At 40.2% G+C, this 19,326-nt stretch overlaps 1 protein-coding gene across 2 annotated transcripts; it reads left to right on the forward strand.

Moving 5' to 3' along the window:
• The first annotated feature begins 1,428 nt into the window (after positions 1–1,428).
• zmp:0000000991 (mucin-5AC) lies at positions 1,429–17,702 on the forward strand. Of its 2 annotated transcripts, XM_034861581.1 has the most exons (5): positions 1,429–1,692; positions 5,478–5,596; positions 5,781–5,946; positions 9,941–9,986; positions 11,445–17,702. In XM_034861581.1, the coding sequence occupies exons 1-5, from the start codon at positions 1,595–1,597 to the stop codon at positions 16,536–16,538; spliced, it is 5,523 nt and encodes a 1,840-aa protein (XP_034717472.1). In that variant the 5' UTR covers positions 1,429–1,594; the 3' UTR covers positions 16,539–17,702. The 2 variants fall into 2 exon arrangements, with proteins under 2 accessions (XP_034717472.1, XP_034717473.1); XM_034861582.1 differs by lacking the exons at positions 1,429–1,692; positions 5,781–5,946.
• Positions 17,703–19,326: the final 1,624 nt, after the last annotated feature.

Consider the following 19,326-nt stretch of genomic DNA (forward strand, 5'->3'; position numbering starts at 1 on the left):
TGAAATAGTATTGAGTCAAAGTTGACATATTCCAGTCTGTGATTATCCATCAACATATACATTCATTTCATTTTAGTCTAAATAATTCCTAATTTCTGCTTAATTTCCTATAAAGGAGGTTTGTATGACCATAAATTCCAAAAATAACTGTAAAACTAAAGTGTGACAAACATTAAACAAAAGTTTCAAAAGTGATGAAATAGGAGACAAAAACGTATGAAAAAGTTAAAACCATCGAGAAAGAAAAGCCACATTAAAAGTGTTGATTTTCAACAACACCAGGGTTAAAACAGTAGTGAGGGGCCTGTATGCACATTGAAAGAGTTCCTGAATGCTGTGATCTTTCCTTCTGTTCATACCATCCATTCATACATTCATCTAAATGGAAGAGAATGGGGACACACTCCGCTGTCCTCATTCTGCGTGAATGTGTGTCCCACTGTGGACCTGAAGGCTTCAGCAGTCTTTCTTAGACAAATCAAGTCAATATCTTCCAATTTTACAATCCAATTCAGTACAGAATTACATCATTATGTTACTATCCCTGAAAGGCAGCTCAACAAGGAAACATTGTTCGGAAACACAAAGAGGGAATGTTGTACTCAGCCTGGGTCCCACTCTAAAGTGTTCCTCCCTCATCTCTGATTCCACTAACAAGGCTTCCTTGCAGATAAGTTAGAAAATTCCTTCTCTATGCCAGCAGTAATGGAGGTCTGTCAAAACAGGAAGAGGGCACTGTTGTTCCCACAGAAACTGAGCCAAAGCTGTTGAATCCAAGTCTGATGGACATAAAAACATCATGTAGCTAATTTAAGCAAAAAACAGAGAAAACGGTTGTCATCTTGTCTAAATTCTGAGTGACACAAATTCTTTTCCTGGAATAATGTGCACTTGTCAAAAATAAATCAAACATAAGTGCAAACCTCTCTTTCCAGATGTAGAAATACTCATGGTAATCGAAAATATATACGCACATTGTCTTATGGCACACAGTACAAAAGTCATTAAATAAAACTCATGCACACTAATAATGGGGTAGAGGTCTGAGGGATTGTTGGAATCACTTGTTTCAAAGAATCTGAAAGCACCCAAGGCCATATTTTTTATTTGATTTCAACTTGTTGAGTGTGATGCATACGTATCTGAAACAAGTTGACCTATTAAAGTAATGTTGTGTTTTCTGAATTAGCACATGTGCATCTTGTGATTTGGCCTATAAAGAAATGTATATATTGACTTAAAGGAGTGAGTACTTAAGGTCTTGTACAAAATCAATCTGCAAAAACAGATTGGCATGTCTGATTATAATTTGGAGAAATTAGCTCTTTGAAGCCCATTAAAAGTTTTTCTTTTTTAAGAGACCGATCACCACAGTGCTATTCAGCTGAAGTGTCCTGCGAAGGAAGTGACCGAGGGGGGAACCTTTCTGGAAAGGAACGCAGCCGCTCACCTGTCTGACAGGAGGCGTTGAACTTTCACCTCAGCGCTGGCATCGGCATGCCTGTTCACAGGTCTGTTGCTGTTAAACACAAGATATGTTTAGGGTGCAATGTCAGCCTGAATAAAGAAGACTTACTGAACCGGTTGGAATACGATGTCAAGTGACGCAGGAGAGCTGGAGCTCAGACTCAGAGTTGTAGGAGGAGACACAGCTAACAAGGCAACACGGGCAACCAGGAATACAACTGCAAGGTACGTACAAATGTATTTAAATGGAATTTCTACCAACAGCTTTGTAACAATCCTGTATTTATTGTGCTTCTTATCGAACTGTTGAATGTTGCTTCGCACGTTTTATGTCTCTGTTCGACTTTTAAGTCGCGTTGCGAGCTGTTCACTTGCAGGGAGAAAACCCCACACCGAACTGCGTGTGTAATCTGTATGTTTTATACAACGCGTGTATGGGAACTCTCCCAGTCGAACGAAAACGTCTCACGATTCATGTCCTATAGTTTTAGTTAATTCGGCGTGAAGCTTTTCCATTAATTTAACTTTGTACGTTTGGTGCACCGCTCGAAACTCACCGCCGTATGGTGACCGTGTTTGACAGCAAAAGGAGGCGGGAATTACTTGGGAAGAAAGTTGAAGGTGGACAAAAATATGTTAACAATGCTATTTTGGATAAAGCTGCTAACGACTTGTATCAGACGTTGTCCTCTCGCAAGTTGGCAGCTTTTTGACTAGGATTGGTGTGGTCCTTTTTTAACCCCTACGTCCACACGTCTGTGCTAAAGTTTACAAGAGTGTATACTTCCAGAGACTAAATGTAGGAAATAGGCTATCCAAGTAGATTAAAAACGTAAATTCTCGACTAGCTACTGTAGCTAATTTGTAGGCCTATCGTGTCTGAATGTAATACATAGCCTATCCTTTTCTTTTTCTAATAGCTACCTAATATTCACACCTGAGCCTACATTTGTATTGGTGTAGTGTCATAAACTAAACTAACAACAAACCATGTAAACTAGCATCATAGGTTGATGTATTTTAGTTTAGTCTCAGTGGCTTATCAGGCAAGCTCATACATGCAGAGCCCGGCCTGAAGTTTAAGTTTACAGCCATGGATACGTAATGCAGCTGTCTGTGCATGTCTGGAGTCCTACCTCTGTGGATTATCTGCCCATCCTCCTGCTAATACCCTCCAAACTACCCACTGTATACCCATCTATAGGTTCACCTGGAGATGTGGCACAGCAAACAGAACAAGTCTCATTTTGTCCTGGACACCTTTTGTTGCCCTCATGTAGTCATTGCAATGTCATTACGTTGTTTTTTTGATGAATCTTAGAAAGAAGTTCAGGGTGTAAGCTATTGGCGGTACCTGGAACATTACATTCGTTTTGTGTTTAGTTGAGTACACACCCACACTTTAGTTGGCTGGATCCAGGTGGTTATGTAAGTGTTTGCTGGCAGATATGGGCACACACCCACAGCGCGGCTGACCTCAAGTGAAGAGTATACCAACATACTTGTATGAGACACACTGGGTATGACAGAGCAGCCTAATAAACCTTACGAAGATAACAGTTATTCATCAGCTTGCAAACTATTAAAACAAACTCCGACATTTCACACTGTCCAGAAAAAATGCACCCTACATAGCTGCGGCGTTGACGAGTGGATGCAATTTCTTTTTGCTTTACAGGATAAGAGGTCAATAATCACTAAGATTGATTTCACTTTTAATTTGACTTTTTTTTAACAACTAAGATTTAGATTAGATTTTATCAATAAAGAATTAAGCAAAATCCATAGTGTCCTAGTTTCACCAAAAAACATTTAAAAATCGACTTTTACAAAGAAGGGCTGCAACCAACAGTTGTTTTCTTTATAAATTCACTTGTCACTTGTTATGTCTATAAAATGTAGAACAAAGACTCCCAAAGCCCAAAAGGGTATTTTTGAAATTCTTTGCTTCATGTACTCACAATCTAAAACTCAAAAACAGACAGTTTACAGTGATGTTATGTAAAATAGAGGAAAGCAGGAAATCCTCACATTTGAGCAGGTGTAACTAAAGAAAGACTTGCTCCATTAATAATTATCGAAATTGTTGTTGATTGATTTCATGCCAATCAACTCTCTTGATGATTCCCAACTTGTAATACTTGATCTGCTTGCTGTAGCTTCCCAACTCAAAAGGAAATAGAACTGAAATAATTATTTAAGCAAAAATGCCCAATTTCATTGGTTCTCTAATGTAAAAATGTGCATTTTGTTTTATCTCCTGTGACAGTAAATTGAATATCTTAAGGTCTTGGGCTGTTGGTGTTGTGTTGTTATCATCGAACTTTATCTGGGCTAAATGTTTCAAACCGTGAATTTGAATTCAATGATTGAATTTGTGCTCATTTGAAGCCACAACAAAGATTATATTGTACCTTAAAATAATGTTTCCAAAATCGTTTCAGTGGTTCATCAACTCGTAACAGGGTGAACGGCACGTCTGCATTTGCTTCGTAGCTCTCTACCGGCTATAACCACACTACGAAAGTTTGCCAGATCAGGTAGGTGATCTGTAGTTCCAATGAGACAGCGGTAATGGACAATTCCCCTTCCAACCTGTAGGGGGACTGAAGAGGAAAAGTGCTTTGGTTTGCTTAATTACTTCAAACCAGTTCAGTTTTCTCAGATCCCGCACATAAAATAGTAGAACAAATTACAACAAAATACTAAAATAAAGCACAACAAAAAAGCTTTGGCTGTTGGCCAAATTGTAATTTGAAATGTCTTCTCTGTATCGGCCCTGTATCGATGCATCCCTAATGTTCACCTACAGGTTTACAAGCACTAATATTGGTGTAATGTGATATGGGTTCTTCTGTTGCCTCAGGGAGAGGCAGGACTAACAACAAAACCCTGTACCATCCACATGGAAGGCGTGATGGCTTTGGCACTAAAGTAGCTGTTGAAAAGCATAAAGATCTCCCGCCCTCCTCATAGCTATCCCTGCTTCTCTCTCATGTCATGTCATGTCAGGCTTTTATAATAGCCTAACAGAGATTAAGCTCTAATGAGGCCAGCGAGTTGCCCCTGAAGGCAAGGCGGATACAAAGAAGCAAACATGGTCCTTGTTATTAAGAAAGGTTGAGAAAGAAAAATCAAAATGCTTCACTTTCCCTTCACTTCCCATTATTTCGATTATGGATGCAGACAAATTTTAGAATCTGACCCCAAATTATTTGCTATATTGCATCACATATCCATGATTGAAAAGGAGCGGAATGAAGACAACATCTTGTTTTACTTCCTTAAATGATAAAACAAACAGAAAAAGATACACTGTCAGTTTGTTAACTGACATTTTAGAGAGAGAGCTGTCATTTCATTTGTCATGTCAAACGGACAAAGGTTGCAGTGACACGAACATTCAGATTTAGATAATCGCCTCATCTTTGTTCAGGTGTCATCCTCGTGCCCAGCAGTTGGCTAAGGAGTGTGGGTTGAGCGTTGGGCTGCAGCAGTAAATGGGCATGTTTTAGTGACTGTGTTAGTTCTGTTCTCTGGTTGCAAGAGAAAGTGTAAAGTGAGCAGAGTGCAGTTGTTATTTACTGTAACTACCGCTTATCAGTGTAGAACTGATAAGATAAGAGAAGCATGGTGTTTGAATTTCCTTTTGATGAACCTTTAGCACTATTAATCTGTAACCTCAGGCTTTAGCAATATAGTTTCACTATTTTCTGATGTCTTTACAAAATACATTTAGGGCTTACAGTGTAGCTGTGGAGCATATGAAAGCCGCTGGGAATCCGCTATTAACTCCTTGTGTTGCCCATAAATCAGCTTGATCTTACCCTCTTACGAAATGCCCTTCAATAAGCGAGTCAGTTAGGCGCTGTACCTTGGCCGTTGGTTTAAGGGCTGGAACCAGCCAATCTTTTGCAATTTTGCATGAGTAAAAGTCTTAATTTATTAGTTGATCGTTCTAATTAATGTAAATTAATTCCATCAACTTCTCTTGTGTTTGTTTTTTCCAGACAACAGCAGGATGAAACACACGATGCAAGGTTCAAGCAGAAAAATCACCATGACGATGAAACCCCAAATCAACAGCATTTTCACCCATCAGCCATCAGACAGGAAGAAACACACAATGGTGACGCGCGCACAAGCACGCACACACACACACACACACACACACACACACATACACATAACGGACATATGCACAACGTTTAATATAAGTGCTGTATGTCTGTGCACTGCAGTCATCTACTTATCTTTAGGGTTAGGGTTCTATTAGGGCCAGAACATAATCCCCAATCTTGAATCCATTGCAGCACTAATATTAAAGCTGGACATACAAAGAAAAGAAGAAGCTGGTCATTGTGGTGATTCAAAGGTCCAGACCCAGAAGCCCACTGAACCCAGATTCACCTCCTGCCTCCTTTTCAGACTCTCCAGAAACACAGGCCTTGACAAAAATTCAGACCCCTGTCTGCACAGGTAAGCAAAGACAGGAATAGATTTACTCTCAGACAAGTGTTAAGAACTCAGTGCTGATTTGTAATTTACATGATATATTCATTAGCTGCTTGCTATCTTCTTTCTTTTTTACCTTTTATTTATTCAGGGAAGGTTCTCTGAGAGGCAGGCTATCTTTTCCAGGAACGCCCTCATCACATTCACACAGTTACACCCAAGTGTACTGTATAAAGTGGTTGGGGTTAATAAGCTCCTTGCTCAAGAGCACTTCAGTGGTTTCACTTTCCCCATCCAGATTTATCTTGTCGCTTGAACCAACGACTTCCCGGTCACAAGCTCGCTACTCTTACCTTTAGGCCACCACTGCCCCAAATCGTTTTGTTTTGCCATTCCCTAAACTTTCCCAAAAATGGGGTTTTGGTCTATCTTCGAAATCCACACCCAAATCCAAAAGATTAAGGTTCTGACATTGATGAAAGTCGGCTAACCCGAGGGGCGGCAGCAAGAGTGCATTTGAAAATCTCACTGCACTGAATTGGATATCACCACGACCAATCACAGCAAGACACATGGTGACGTATCCAGAACCCAATGCGCTTAGCTACAAGCGGAGCTAGCTGGTAGATTAAACTGTCCTCATCTGTTTAGTTCGCATCCGGCCCGCCTACATCAGATACACCGATGTGTTTGGTGCAGCTCGGCTACAAGGGCATAGTCAATAAGCAGCGTTACTTGATGCCAGAGAAACTCGCAGAGCAAATTCAAATTGTGCTCTTTCGAGAACTCTGGATTCTCAGGATAGCGTTGGTAAGCTGTACAGACCAATGTCCTGGGAGCTGTTTCTGAGGTCTGAAATAGGGACAAATCTTGAAGCTCTCTTTGAAAAGTCTTTCCCAGCATTTAGTAAACATCAACTGAACCACTGAACCCTGTCTGCATACTTAGGATTATGACACATTGCCTGAAAGCAACCATCACCTCCTTGTATAAACAAGGAAGTGCACTTAATTTTGTGACCCTATGGATGAGTGGAACATGATTGCATTCATGTGCATTTGTCTGTCTGCATTAACAGTGTATTGGTTTGTGTTGTCACTTAACACTACATTCCCTGGTATCCAGTATGGGAAGATAATAATCTTGTGGCGCTGTTTCATGAAGCCCGATTTAACCTTCCTTACCTACCTTATCACAAATCATTTACCTGTGGGCTGATTTTTTCCTATGCTTTCTCAATTTAGCAATGCAAGAATAGGTCAATATAGGTTAGAAATATTTAACTTTTTCTAGATAATCTGATATGGTATAATAATTGCTTTTGATATTGAGCGTGGTAGAGAAGGTGTATGAGAGCGATCCCTTGAGCATATTTGCATGCTTGTAATGCAATTTGTCCCAGAGATTACATAAACCTTATCAATAGAGGTCTTTGATCAAACTGGCTTCATTGGTTCAATAGAGAACACACCCCTTTTAAGTGTCTGCTAGCCACCTGCAGTCTTTACATAGCATCCAACATGACCTTATATAGACATCTTGCACTGAGTGTGATCTTGTGTGTGCACAGTACGCCCATGAACGATTCGTGTGCTATCATGTCCATCATAAAAATACCTTGTAAGTGTTTTCAGCAATACTTATTAGAGGTGTGACTTTAATGTCCACATGTGAGGGTGAGAAAACAATTTAGTAAAGAGAGAGTGACAAAGGGGAGAACAATGTTGAACATCCTGTTGATCAGCATTGCTGTGACTAATGTGAGACATCCAATCCCTCAAACGTTTCACACGAAAACATGACAGTAGAGCACAGAAATACTGAGTGGGCCGTGTGAAATTTGATATTTTTAAAGCAGAAGTAACACTTTCATTCAAGTTTTATAGCTGTTATATTTTATTACTTTTTACTGTTTAGTACGTCTGCAATAAAATTATGTAACCGTTTATTTCCACTTCCCAAATCTCAGTATCAAACATTGCACAATTCACATCCAAAGCTAAGATTTCACACTGGCATCTTTTTATTTTTGTGTCTCAAACAAGTGTCCTTTACATATCACCAAAAGTATTCTCCTGTAAACGTGTACAACAGTACATCTCACAATGATGAATGAAAGCAACACTCAAGTCATCTGGATAATTTGTCACATTTATTGCTTACAACCTTCATTTTTGTGAATTGCTACAAACTTCTAGTAATAACAATAAAAAAGCATATTTCTATAAACCTTTATTCTGCAACAAATATGTAAAGCATATTCATCATTTCAAGTTTTTTTTCAAGGAAACAGTTTATATGTAGGGTAACATAACATCTTTTGCATAGGATATATAGGATGAGGCAATGTTGGTAATGTTGATGTAGTTTAATGTTGATATAGTTTAATGTTGGGTTGCACAACACCTTTCTCCTGTAAAGCCGTGCCTGTGGTTGTATCTCTCCATCTCCGTGCTACCCCGCCCCACTCAAATACAGGCACTACCACAATTCTGACATTTGTTTACATTTTCCTACAGTTGTTTATTGTTATTAGCACAAGAAAGCTGTAAATTTTTGGCAAGCATGAGAGGAAAACCTTTATTTTTACCAGTGTTCCCGCTGGTAATCATCTGTTGTGGTGGTGGCCAAACGGCAAATATGTAATAGGAAACGTAGTTACTGGATAGAAATAACATCAATTACATGCGTAATATTGTGTGAAACAACGACTGCTGGTCATGGCTGAGAGATATGACCCATGGCCAGATTATCATTGTTAATTAAAATGCAGCCAATACATACACGAGATCTATGTAATGCCTTTTGAATGCCGGTGCACATTCAACCCGTGCTGGACCCATTCATAATGAGACAGCCGTCACTTTGTGAGTAGATGGTCCGTTCATGCCAACTATGAATATCATGGACCGCCCCCGTGATTACGTTGTTTTTCTAACTGCCAGCGTTCACATGGTCAGGATGCGTGTTCTTCTTTTTTGTTACATTGGTATTGGCATAATAACTTGTTGCAGTACTGCCACCAACCTTGGTTATAGCCTATAACATCAGAGTGGGGGAAAACATGGAGCCCACAATAACAAAGGACACTCCAGAGCTCTTCAATTACACAAGAGCTCAAAACATAGGCCTACTTGACTTGGTGTACTTGTTACTGGTAATAGCACACAACTTGTATAACTAATTTAAGTTACTCAGTTGAAACCGATGGATGACTACAGCCTAAAACGATAGCACATTGTGGACGGTGTCAAAATATATTCTATGCATGCATGAATTTTCTATCTTTAGGAAAAGTTTCAAACCATTTAACACGATCGTCTGCCGTGTTTTTGTACATCAGTTGTCAACGCGTCACCAACTGGGAAACTTTCTTAGCCAAATCCAGGCCCACTGGAAAAAGTGTTTTTTCCAATGCCCATGAACGCACAGAGAGCATCCAATCTGTACAGTTCATACAAATCACTAATAAACTAGAGGATAGTACAGTAACTATGGGCTTTATGGTTTTTCCATTATATACCTCAGTCTATCGCATTCTCCCTCTCGTCTTTGAGCTCTTTTTCTCCCTCCCTCTGTTTCTGTTGTTGAAAACAACAGGAGCGTTCTCTGAGATGGACCTTTTTCATGTAATACAGGCTATTTATTTGATAATTTATTTTATTTAAATGTTGTTTTTTACAGCTCTATATTTTCAACAGGTAAGGAAACCCTGTCTTTGTGTCTTTTTTTGATAAGTGTGTTTTAATAAAAGTAATTGTGATATCTCACACGTGACTTTGAATTGAACATTTAGCTCATTTTGTAAATATATATATATATATATATATATATATATATATATATAAATATATATATATATATATATATATATATATATATATATATATATATATATATATATATATATATATATTGTGTATCACTACTCAGCTGAAAACTACTGGGATATGAGTTGTGGTCCATATGGCCCAGCCCTATTAATAGTTTTCATTTCTGCTCTCTCCTGTTCTGCCAGTTTAACTGAAACACAGAGGACTGACACTGAGAACAACAGCTGTCAGGTAAGAAGACTTTTTATCATGTTTTAGGGTATATGCTGGAATCAATATATAATACAATACATAGAATACCGTCTAAAAACAATTGATAAATTGCACCTTTTATTCCCAGTCAATCCAAAATATTCGTATCCAATCAATACAGTACTTACAGTAGGCAACAAGTTAAAATCCAATGAAAATCTTTGAAAGCCTTAAGAATAAGTTTCTATGAAAACATTACAAGATAATAAGTGTTATTGCATACTCTTTTAAGTCAGCTTGATTAATATAAGCATTAATGGACAGGGTGTGAGTGCATTTGTGTGTGTGCCCTTGGAAATCTCACGTGTCTCAAAATAACCTGTTAATCAAGGCTTGAATTTGTTAAATGGTTACAACATGTTAAGGTCCCATAGCATGAAAATTTCACTTTATGAGGACTTTTAACATAAATATGAGGCCCCCTCAGTGACTAGTGTAATTCCAGATCGTACATTGGTCTGTACAGCTTACCAACGCTACCCTGGGAATCCAGAGTTCTCGCAAGAGCACAATTTGAATTTGCTCTGCGAGTTTCTCTGGCATCAAGTAACGCTGCTTATTAACTATGCCCTTGTAGCCGAGGTGCACCAAACACATCGGTGTATCTGATGTAGGCGGGCCGGATGCAAGCTAAACAGATGACAACAGTTTAATCTACCAGCTAGCTAGTGCTAATGAAAAGTGTAAACCGAGCCCTCGGTATCCTAGTCTGCTTTATAGAAAATGAAAGCTCAGATGAGCCTGTTCTGGAATCTTGCCCCTTGTAAGGTCATAAGGGGCTAGGTTACCTCTCCTCTCTCTTCTTTGCCCACCCAGAGAATTTGGCCCACCCTTGAGAGAGAGACAGCATGGCTTTCAAACAAGCAAAGTGGCAGTTGGTCTAGGCCACCCCCCGAGCCTCCACCTTGCCCCCCCTCTCTCCTCCTCAAAAGCTACAGACTCAGAAATGGCACATCCTAAGAAAATGTTGTTGTGGAACTGGCCCTACTGGCTGTAATTCTGCTAGATTTTGGGAAAGGGACTTCAGATGTGGTATTAGGGGACCACTAAGGTCTACATAAAAGCATCCAAAGACCACCATGGGACTTTTACCTGAAGCTTTAGCAATGATATGACCTCTCCAGCACACAATTTGCAATTCAGATAGCAGGCCGCTGTTGCATACTTACTGTAAATGCCAAAAAGTAATTTACTTTAGTAGGCAAGTACTTTGCATTGGTATTAGTATCATATAAAAGGCTTTTACAATAACATTACACATAGCTGATGTGTGGTCAGAATACAAAAACAAAATTTGGGATAATGTGAGTTCATTTGAATTGTTAAATTGACATAAAAATTCATTTTAAAAAGTTCATTTATAATAAAGATTCCAGATGTTTGGCAAAAGATAGTTTACAATATCTGGACAATTGCAGTATTTTTTTTTTTCAACAGGTTAATGGACAAACGACTACCAAAGAATTGAGTATAACTCACAGTTTCTCAAATCTCAATAAGTTTGGACAACATGAGTGTAATGGCTTGGACATACTTCCATGTGGGCCGCAACCAAGGACTGGCCCTCGGTCTGTTGAGTTAGAAGAAGATATAAAAGACCATAAAAAGCTTGGGCAACATACAGATCTTGTGGAATTATCTAACCCTACTGGAACCATGTTGTCTTCCACTGTGGTAACAGTTCTTGCACCACACTGGAGTAGCAGACTAAGACGGACCAAAAGACCTGAGGGAAATGGCAATTCGGAAGCCCAGTGGAATTTACAACATGTGGCAAACCGTGCACATGAACGCTTCCAGGAGACTGTGGATGGGTCATTGACAGATGGATCACAGGTTCCATTAAGGGTGCCATTTCTGGGTACCAGGAGGAATACGGTGGACTGGTCAACTAAGAGTGGTCCTGCAAGCTTGGACTATGACTCTAAGAGAAAAATGATCCAGACTGTCTCTTTGGATGTAAACTCTGGAAGGATGGACAATAGAAAAATGGAATCAGGAGCTTTAAGCCATGTACCAACAACTGCATCTCTCATGTGTCCCCTCTCCCTTGATCCAAATGAACAAAAGAGGAATCCACAAACTGGTCATCAAGGAGGACTTTCATCTCTAAGCTCAAAACCAACAACAAGCAGTCTACTTCTGTCTTTAAGAAGATTCAACTCAAATGGCAGGAACTCTAATGTAACCTCCACCCTTACTGATATAAATCCTTCACCCCTGAGAAGTTCACCAAGTGATCAAGATGGAAAAGTATTCACAACACACACATCTCAACCCTTTCTCAATAATAATGAGAGGTCAAAGCCCCTCCTCTCTCCGTCGTCCTTTTCCTATAGGACACATGAAACTGGGCCTATCCATACCCCATCATCCTCCAATCAAAGAGAAAGAAACAAATTGGAAACACGCTTCTTTTCAGCTTCACTCATGAACAAAGACGCCCCCTTTTCCCAACAACCTCAAATGATGAAAAGAACCCAGTCCAGTCTTTTATCTTCCAAACAGACATTTCTAGGTAGACAACCATCAGAGAGGCAAGAAAACTGCAGGGGTTTGGAGAAAAGTACAAACATATTTTCAGAGAACTCGGAGTCCTCACAAAGACATCCCCCATATGACCGGTTTCAAATGACCCATTCCCTTCCTAGAAGGACCACCCTGACATCCACTTCCTGGTGGAAACAAGTTACTCAGGAAGGCAGTTCCCCTCTAACCCTCGATGATACAGTGAACATCAACGAAAAACCAAACACACCCTTCAATGATAATAGAGACTTGTCCTCTTTAAGTTCAACTGACAACAAAGTGTTCAGTAGTCAAATCCCCAATAACAGAGACAACAATAACACAACAGAGTTAGTTGGCAAAGGCAACATGAACCTTTTTATACAGACACAGGGAGGTACCTACCTCAAACAAAGAAATGCTGAGGATTCACCTGACCACAAATCAGACAGGCTCTCAAACAGACTTTTCAAGCAGCAGTATGGCTCACATTTAAACCGAGAACCACAAAAGACTAGTAGTTTGCCTGGTGTTTTGTCTGGTTCTAAAATTAGCAGAGCTACAGAGCAAACAACATTGACTCACCCTAAAGAGCTTAGCAGGCATGATGTAAATAGTTCATGTAAAGCAAATGGAACTCAAATACCACCTACTTTGCTAAATGCCAAGAGCTCAAATACACCCACTGAGAGCAGCAGCAAATACAATAATAATCATTGTACATCCAAAACCAACAACACCCCCACATCTTCACACAACACAGACTCTCAAAAGTTTACCGAACTAAGTCTTTCACTTGCTACCACCAACACTCTTAACAGTCAAGCTCTTCCATCTAAAACGACCTCTGGTCTACCCCTAACCACAGACACTAAAACTAGTTCCTCCATTCACTCTCATCCAGTTTCTTCACTGAGTAATATTCATGCATCCTCATACACTGGCTCTTCCCAAACACCCAAATTCACCAACACAGCCAATGCCACACCGCTTGGCTTTGAAAGAAGCTATGCTTCCGTTCATAGGCCTTTCCACCCTAAAACTGTGTCCAGTCTGATTTCCATAGGTGATGCTTCCTCTAAAACAAACTACAGTCCCACATTCACTGCTTCCACCAGCTCTTCTTTATTACCAGGCAGCCATCCTGCAGCCACAACTGCCCCCAGCCCATCCCTCCTTTCTCCTCCTGTCACCCCTGCCATGGTATATTCTCCAACCACTGTAACTGTTTCCTCTCCCTTAACCCCCCCTGCCACCCCAATCATTACCAGCCCCAACTACTCAGACTCTTCCAGTCCTAACCAGGGAAGGACACGCTCAATCAGCCCAGACAGTGACCCAAAGAAACTGCATCCCCATGTTGAGGGAAAGAGATTGAGACGAGTAACATGGGAAGACTCAGTGGATCTAAAGCAGTCTGAGCCCATCGCAGTCGAGAAGCCAGAGCCATCTAAAGACCCAACGAGCCCTGTATATTCTTCCGGGTCCCAGCAAATCGATGAGGTTCCATCCATCTTGTCCTTACTAAGATCAAGCAGTCCAAACACATCTCCTCTTTGCTCCCCCAGCCCTAAGACCTCAAGCATGCAGGTAGTGAAAGGCGGAAAGTATCGGTCCTCATCATCTGACTTGGTCGATTTAGCATCCAGAGAGCGAGAGACGTCTAAGCAAAGTGACACTCTGATCCAAGGTGGACAGGACATATTCACATCCAGACAAGAGAGGACATTGTCAGTGGATTCTAGCACAGTTCAGCGCCGTTGTTCACCTCCTCTCTCCCTCCCTCCAGATTTTTCAAGCGGTTATAAGCTTCGATATAGCTCCCCACCTTACTCCACTCTCATGTCTACAAGATCAACACAGGGAGAAAATAAGACTATAGTACCCAGATTACCCCTTTTCCAAAGGTCTCAGTCAGATTATACCCCACGTCTTTCCATAAATACTGATCCAGTTACAGCCATGTCCAAACCCCCTCTGTCGCCTATCAGCCTGCCCAAGCCCCTGTCTTTGCCTTTCCAAAACCAAACCGCCACCCAAGAAAGTACAAAGTGTGGAGTTTCAGAAACTGATCTAATCAAAAATAATCACAATAAGAACAGCCAAGCTTGCCAGAATGGTCAGATATTACTTGTCGACAACAGAGTTCATAAGGCACACTCCTCGTCCTCAACATGTGAAACTGAGACACTGGTTTACAGTATTAAATCTAAAGTAGATACCGCTGCCCCAAAGAACACCACACCTAACCCTTTGCAGGCCAAGATAAGTCAACACTCACACAGAGTGCAGTGTAAAGACACTACAAGAGAACCACATAGTAATTCAGATCAGAGCTCCAATGGTAGCAGCTCAACAGAGAGTCAGCCCAGTGGGGAAAGGTCTAACGGAAGGATGAAGGAGACTGTACTGGGTAAAAGCCGACTTTTTTCAGTAGAGTGCAACAATGAACAAACTCCAAGAAGAAACCGGTTTGCATTTAAAAAAAGTGTCAGCACACCAAATTCAAGCTTGTCAAGGTCCGAGTCGGATAGGCCCAGCAAGACTTATAACAAAATGGACCAGGTCCTTAACAGACTGAGACAAAAATTCAGCACCAGACGGTCTGATGATGACATTTTGTTTCCATGGAATAGGAAACGAGCCCCATCTTCTGTTAGTGGATCAAGTGACATCAGTGATATCATTGTTGAGAGTAATAAAATGTTAGAGGAGCAGGAGAAAGGGATGGTGCTGAGTGACAATGAAAGGGGAACTGAGGTTACAAATAGATGGACACAAAACAGATACGCTCTCATACCACCCTCAGCTGCTGGGAGCCCAATGGCAGCAGATGAGCTTTACACCTGGTCAGACAAATCAACTCCAGAAACTGAGAAAGACGAGCAAAAGGCTTGTGCAGAACATATTAAAAGTCAAGACCAATCTCATTTGATAATCCACAGCCCAACAACGCACCAATCTGACTTTTACGATGATAATGGGACAGTTTATATACCAAAAAAACAGTTCCTCTCTTGTAGAGATCCCAGTACTGGTAAGAGTCCTAACCTCTCGCCTGATTATCCTACTCAGTTCAAGAAGTCCACATCAAGCCCCAGGAGCCCGTTCTCCCCCTTCTCCTCTCTTTCCCCTGTTTCCCCATTTTCCTCACCGGATGTCACAGATGACAGTGTCTTCTACAGCCCAAAGCTACTGCGTCGCGGAGAATCCCCCTCACCACGTGAGCCGGGAGAGGGACTCAGCCTGGGGGGTTCAAGAAGAAGCCGGGCATCCACTGGTCCTCCAAGTGCAGGTCAGGGACAGGAGAAAGAATGTTTGGCATCCTCCTATGCAGATTTAAAGTATGGCATTGAGCCTGGGAAGTCTTTCTCTGTAAGTTCAGTACTGTCCAGTCGACCCTCAGGTCCTGGTCGCATCTCAACTGGATCCAGGTTCATGAGTGTGGGTGACCTCACTGAATTTGCCTTGACTTGCGGAGGCACTGGCAGAGACTTGGATCAGTGGTCTGTGACTCCTGATTGGAACCCAGAATATGATTACCAGCCCAGTAAGGACTGTCAAATGTCATGTTTCCCCAATGACCCTGGTAAAATGAGATCAAGATCTCTTCCTCGATCACTGACCAGGCGCTTGGCAAATTGGAGCTCAGAAGTCTCTGCTTCTCCACCTGTAACTACCACAGCCTCAAAGGGAGCCCGCCTTTGGAGCCCTAACATGAACACTTGTCACTTTGCATTTGATGCAGAGGTTCTGCCAACCCCTCCTCCAACGCCTCCCCTGTCACCAGTGTCCAGGCGCATGTCCAAGCCTTCCAGTCCTTCCTCTCCTATCTTTCCCAGCTCATCAGGTGCACCACAGCAAGTGGACAGCCAGTCCTCCAGAGGGCATCTGCCCTCCAGAGGCTATAAATCCAGCCTTAGCACCTTTGATGAGTCTACAGACAGCGGCTCAGACACGACAACAGATGACGAATATTACCTAGAAACTGGTGAAGACAAAGAAAAAGAGACAGAATTGTGAAAGCAGACCAACTGCTTTAAATCCTTTCCTCTTTCAAGTCTCTGTGATCCTGAATTTCATTATCTACCAGCACAAAGATGAGCTAACATTTATAATGTAAAGTAACTTTCTCTGCTTGGCTCCTGTTTGTGGTACTTTGCTTTCTCATTGTCACAAAGGAGACGTGAGGTCTATGGTGACAGTTTTTTGCCTGCATAATTTGCTTCTAAAAAGCAGTGGTTGCTGTCATCAAACATACATTAAATAAGCAAGCATGTTATTATCAGGATAGGTTTAAAGAGTATAATGTTTGAATGTGCAGTAAACTGTATATGAATGCAAATCTGCAATCTGCATTGTTTAACATGTATAGTTTGGATGGGTGCATGGCATCAGTAAGCCATGTTCACCTGTGTAGTTGTTTTAATGATCAAACTTCTGTGTAAAGTTAGAATTTCAACAATAAGGTTTAAAAATAAGGTTATGTTGATAAATGTGTTATGTAATATATATTATCATCGGTTTTCTTCTGTTTGAAGATTGAAATTAAGTGTGGTAAATGTAAGCATAAAGAAGATTTATTTTCTTAGTGTTGCTTTGAAAAAAGTTTATTTTTTAAATTCTATGAGGAAATGTAATCATACTGTATGTTAAAATTGAATGTCAAACAAAGTGCTTTAAATAGTGCTTGCTCTTATTTGCACAGTGGTAATCTAAAGTCTTAATATATCTATTTTGTTAATAAATGTAAGATTTCCAAGAATAACTGTTTTTTTGTAGTTTTGTTTGGGTTTGATACTGTTTTTTTGATAATACTATTTTTTGCTTAACAAATTGGACACACACACTCACTTGCGGCTGCTGCTTGATGTCACATTATCCAGCCGTAACCCCCATGACCGTTTTCCCATGACTGTGTTGAAATCATGCTATGTGAAAAGGTATGCTGAGTATTGGCATGACAAACAGAAAATATGATGCCGAAGGCCACATTCCAGTCTGCAGGGAGGTTTTCAAATACAATATCAGGCACAATGCTTTTCTGGATGCTATCTACTTTAAATAGCTTCTGCCATATTCCCGTGGGTGTTCTCTCCCTTTTTTGTTCCTAGCTGTGGCAACACATACTGTTATGGTGATGGTTAGATCAAACAGCAATTAAACTGGGTGGATAGAGTTGTAAAATTGTTGCTGCCTGTGTACAGTATGTGCGCTGGCAGTGATCTTTGTGTCCTTCTCTTTCTCTTCTCTATGATTTTCACCAGAGAGACATTCTCCCTGACACAATACAATCTGCTTTGTATTATTAGCCATGACATCAGCTGGGAGTCTTCAGAGCAATGATTTTGAGTCTGTTTTTCCGTCCTGTGTCATCATAGGAAAAGTGCAGCATTGATTACGCTGTGCAACGGTGCAACACCTCCTCTAGCCAGCAGCCTCGTCCTCAGCCCTGGATTCTTTGAGCAAACACTTGTTAATGGCACTAAGAGAGGCAGCTTAATTTTTATTTTCTACTGTGATAAAGACAATATGCTTCGATACATAAGGGCTGCAATGGGCTATATTGTCTGGTCTATGGTAATGTAGCCATACATACTTGACTTGTGTACTGAATGTACATAAAGCCCACGGAAATATCTGAAGTTTTTGTTGTGAAAAATCTAATCCTACCAAATTTATTATTTAACAAATCCTCAACTTAAAAATAAATGACACAGACATAATTTAGCATTTTACCTCATTAGATGGAAACCATTTTGAAATGCTTAAAACAGTATATTTTTATCAGAAAAAAATCTGTGCATTCCATCACAGAAACCAGTTATGCTATAGGCTTTGCAGTGTGGAAATTATAAAATGCACATGACAACAATATATCAGCTTTTACCTAACAACAACAACAACAACAACAACAACATGCCTTTTTTCCCATGGAGTTTCATTTTCATGTTTTTTTTTTGCGTTTGTTTTGTTTATTTTATAACTTCAACAAGTAATCAATCAACATGTCACAGCCTTATTCCATTGTATTACTGTGAAATTCCACTGAAATACTTGGTCCCATCCCTCAACCAAATACTTTAAAGTATTGGATTTGTTGCACACTATTATTATAATTTAAATTGTAAAAATTAAATCTGACTATATTTTCAAAGTAGTTTTGGGTCTCTGAATTATGTGAAATGAAATGAATACCTGTGAGAGGATCTCTTTGACCATCTAGTGGTGGCTGAGTGTAGTTCACCTCAACTGCTGATTTATGTATTGACTATTATTTTATTAGCAATAATGTCACGAGAATGTTTGCACTATGAATAATAATATTAACAAAGAAAACTAACCTTTTACACAGTTTGGGTCACATGACCTATCATTCTGCAGATAGCTTGATTGTAGAGTGAAACACCGTGAGCACCTTTTTGCTGGCGTGCTCTAATGAGATGTTAACACCCATCATACATCTTTTTTTTTTCAAAATCTTCACCTAGTCTTTACCAACTCATGCTGCTAAATAAGTCATCAGTCATCTATCATCACCAACCACTTTCAGCTGTTTTGAGCACAAACAAAGAGCAAAGGTTGAACTCTCTCTTCTCGTGACAAAACATGAAAAGCAGCTCTATGTTGTCAGAAGGTGCTGCATGAGTTCTTATGACAGATCACAGTGCAAGCCTCTATTTATATACATATATATATATATATATATATATATATATATATATATATAAATATTGTTGTGTAGTGATTCATCTCTTAGTAATTTCTTTACGTCTTTTGTCAAATACAGCAAACATAAACAACTTGGTGG

The sequence above is a fragment of the Etheostoma cragini genome, chromosome 22 (genome assembly GCF_013103735.1).
Source record: "Etheostoma cragini isolate CJK2018 chromosome 22, CSU_Ecrag_1.0, whole genome shotgun sequence".
Classification (NCBI taxonomy): Eukaryota; Metazoa; Chordata; class Actinopteri; order Perciformes; family Percidae; genus Etheostoma; species Etheostoma cragini.

What these genes read in the sequence shown, in the direction of transcription:
- zmp:0000000991 (XM_034861581.1), top strand. Translation starts at nt 1,595, where the DNA reads ATGTCAAGTGACGCAGGAGAGCTGGAGCTCAGACTCAGAGTTGTAGGA. An exon ending in TCAGACCCCTGTCTGCACAG is followed by an intron (nt 5,947 to 9,940) that starts GTAAGCAAAGAC and finishes CTGTTCTGCCAG; the next exon opens with TTTAACTGAAACACAGAGGA. An exon ending in CTGAGAACAACAGCTGTCAG is followed by an intron (nt 9,987 to 11,444) that starts GTAAGAAGACTT and finishes TTTTTTCAACAG; the next exon opens with GTTAATGGACAAACGACTAC.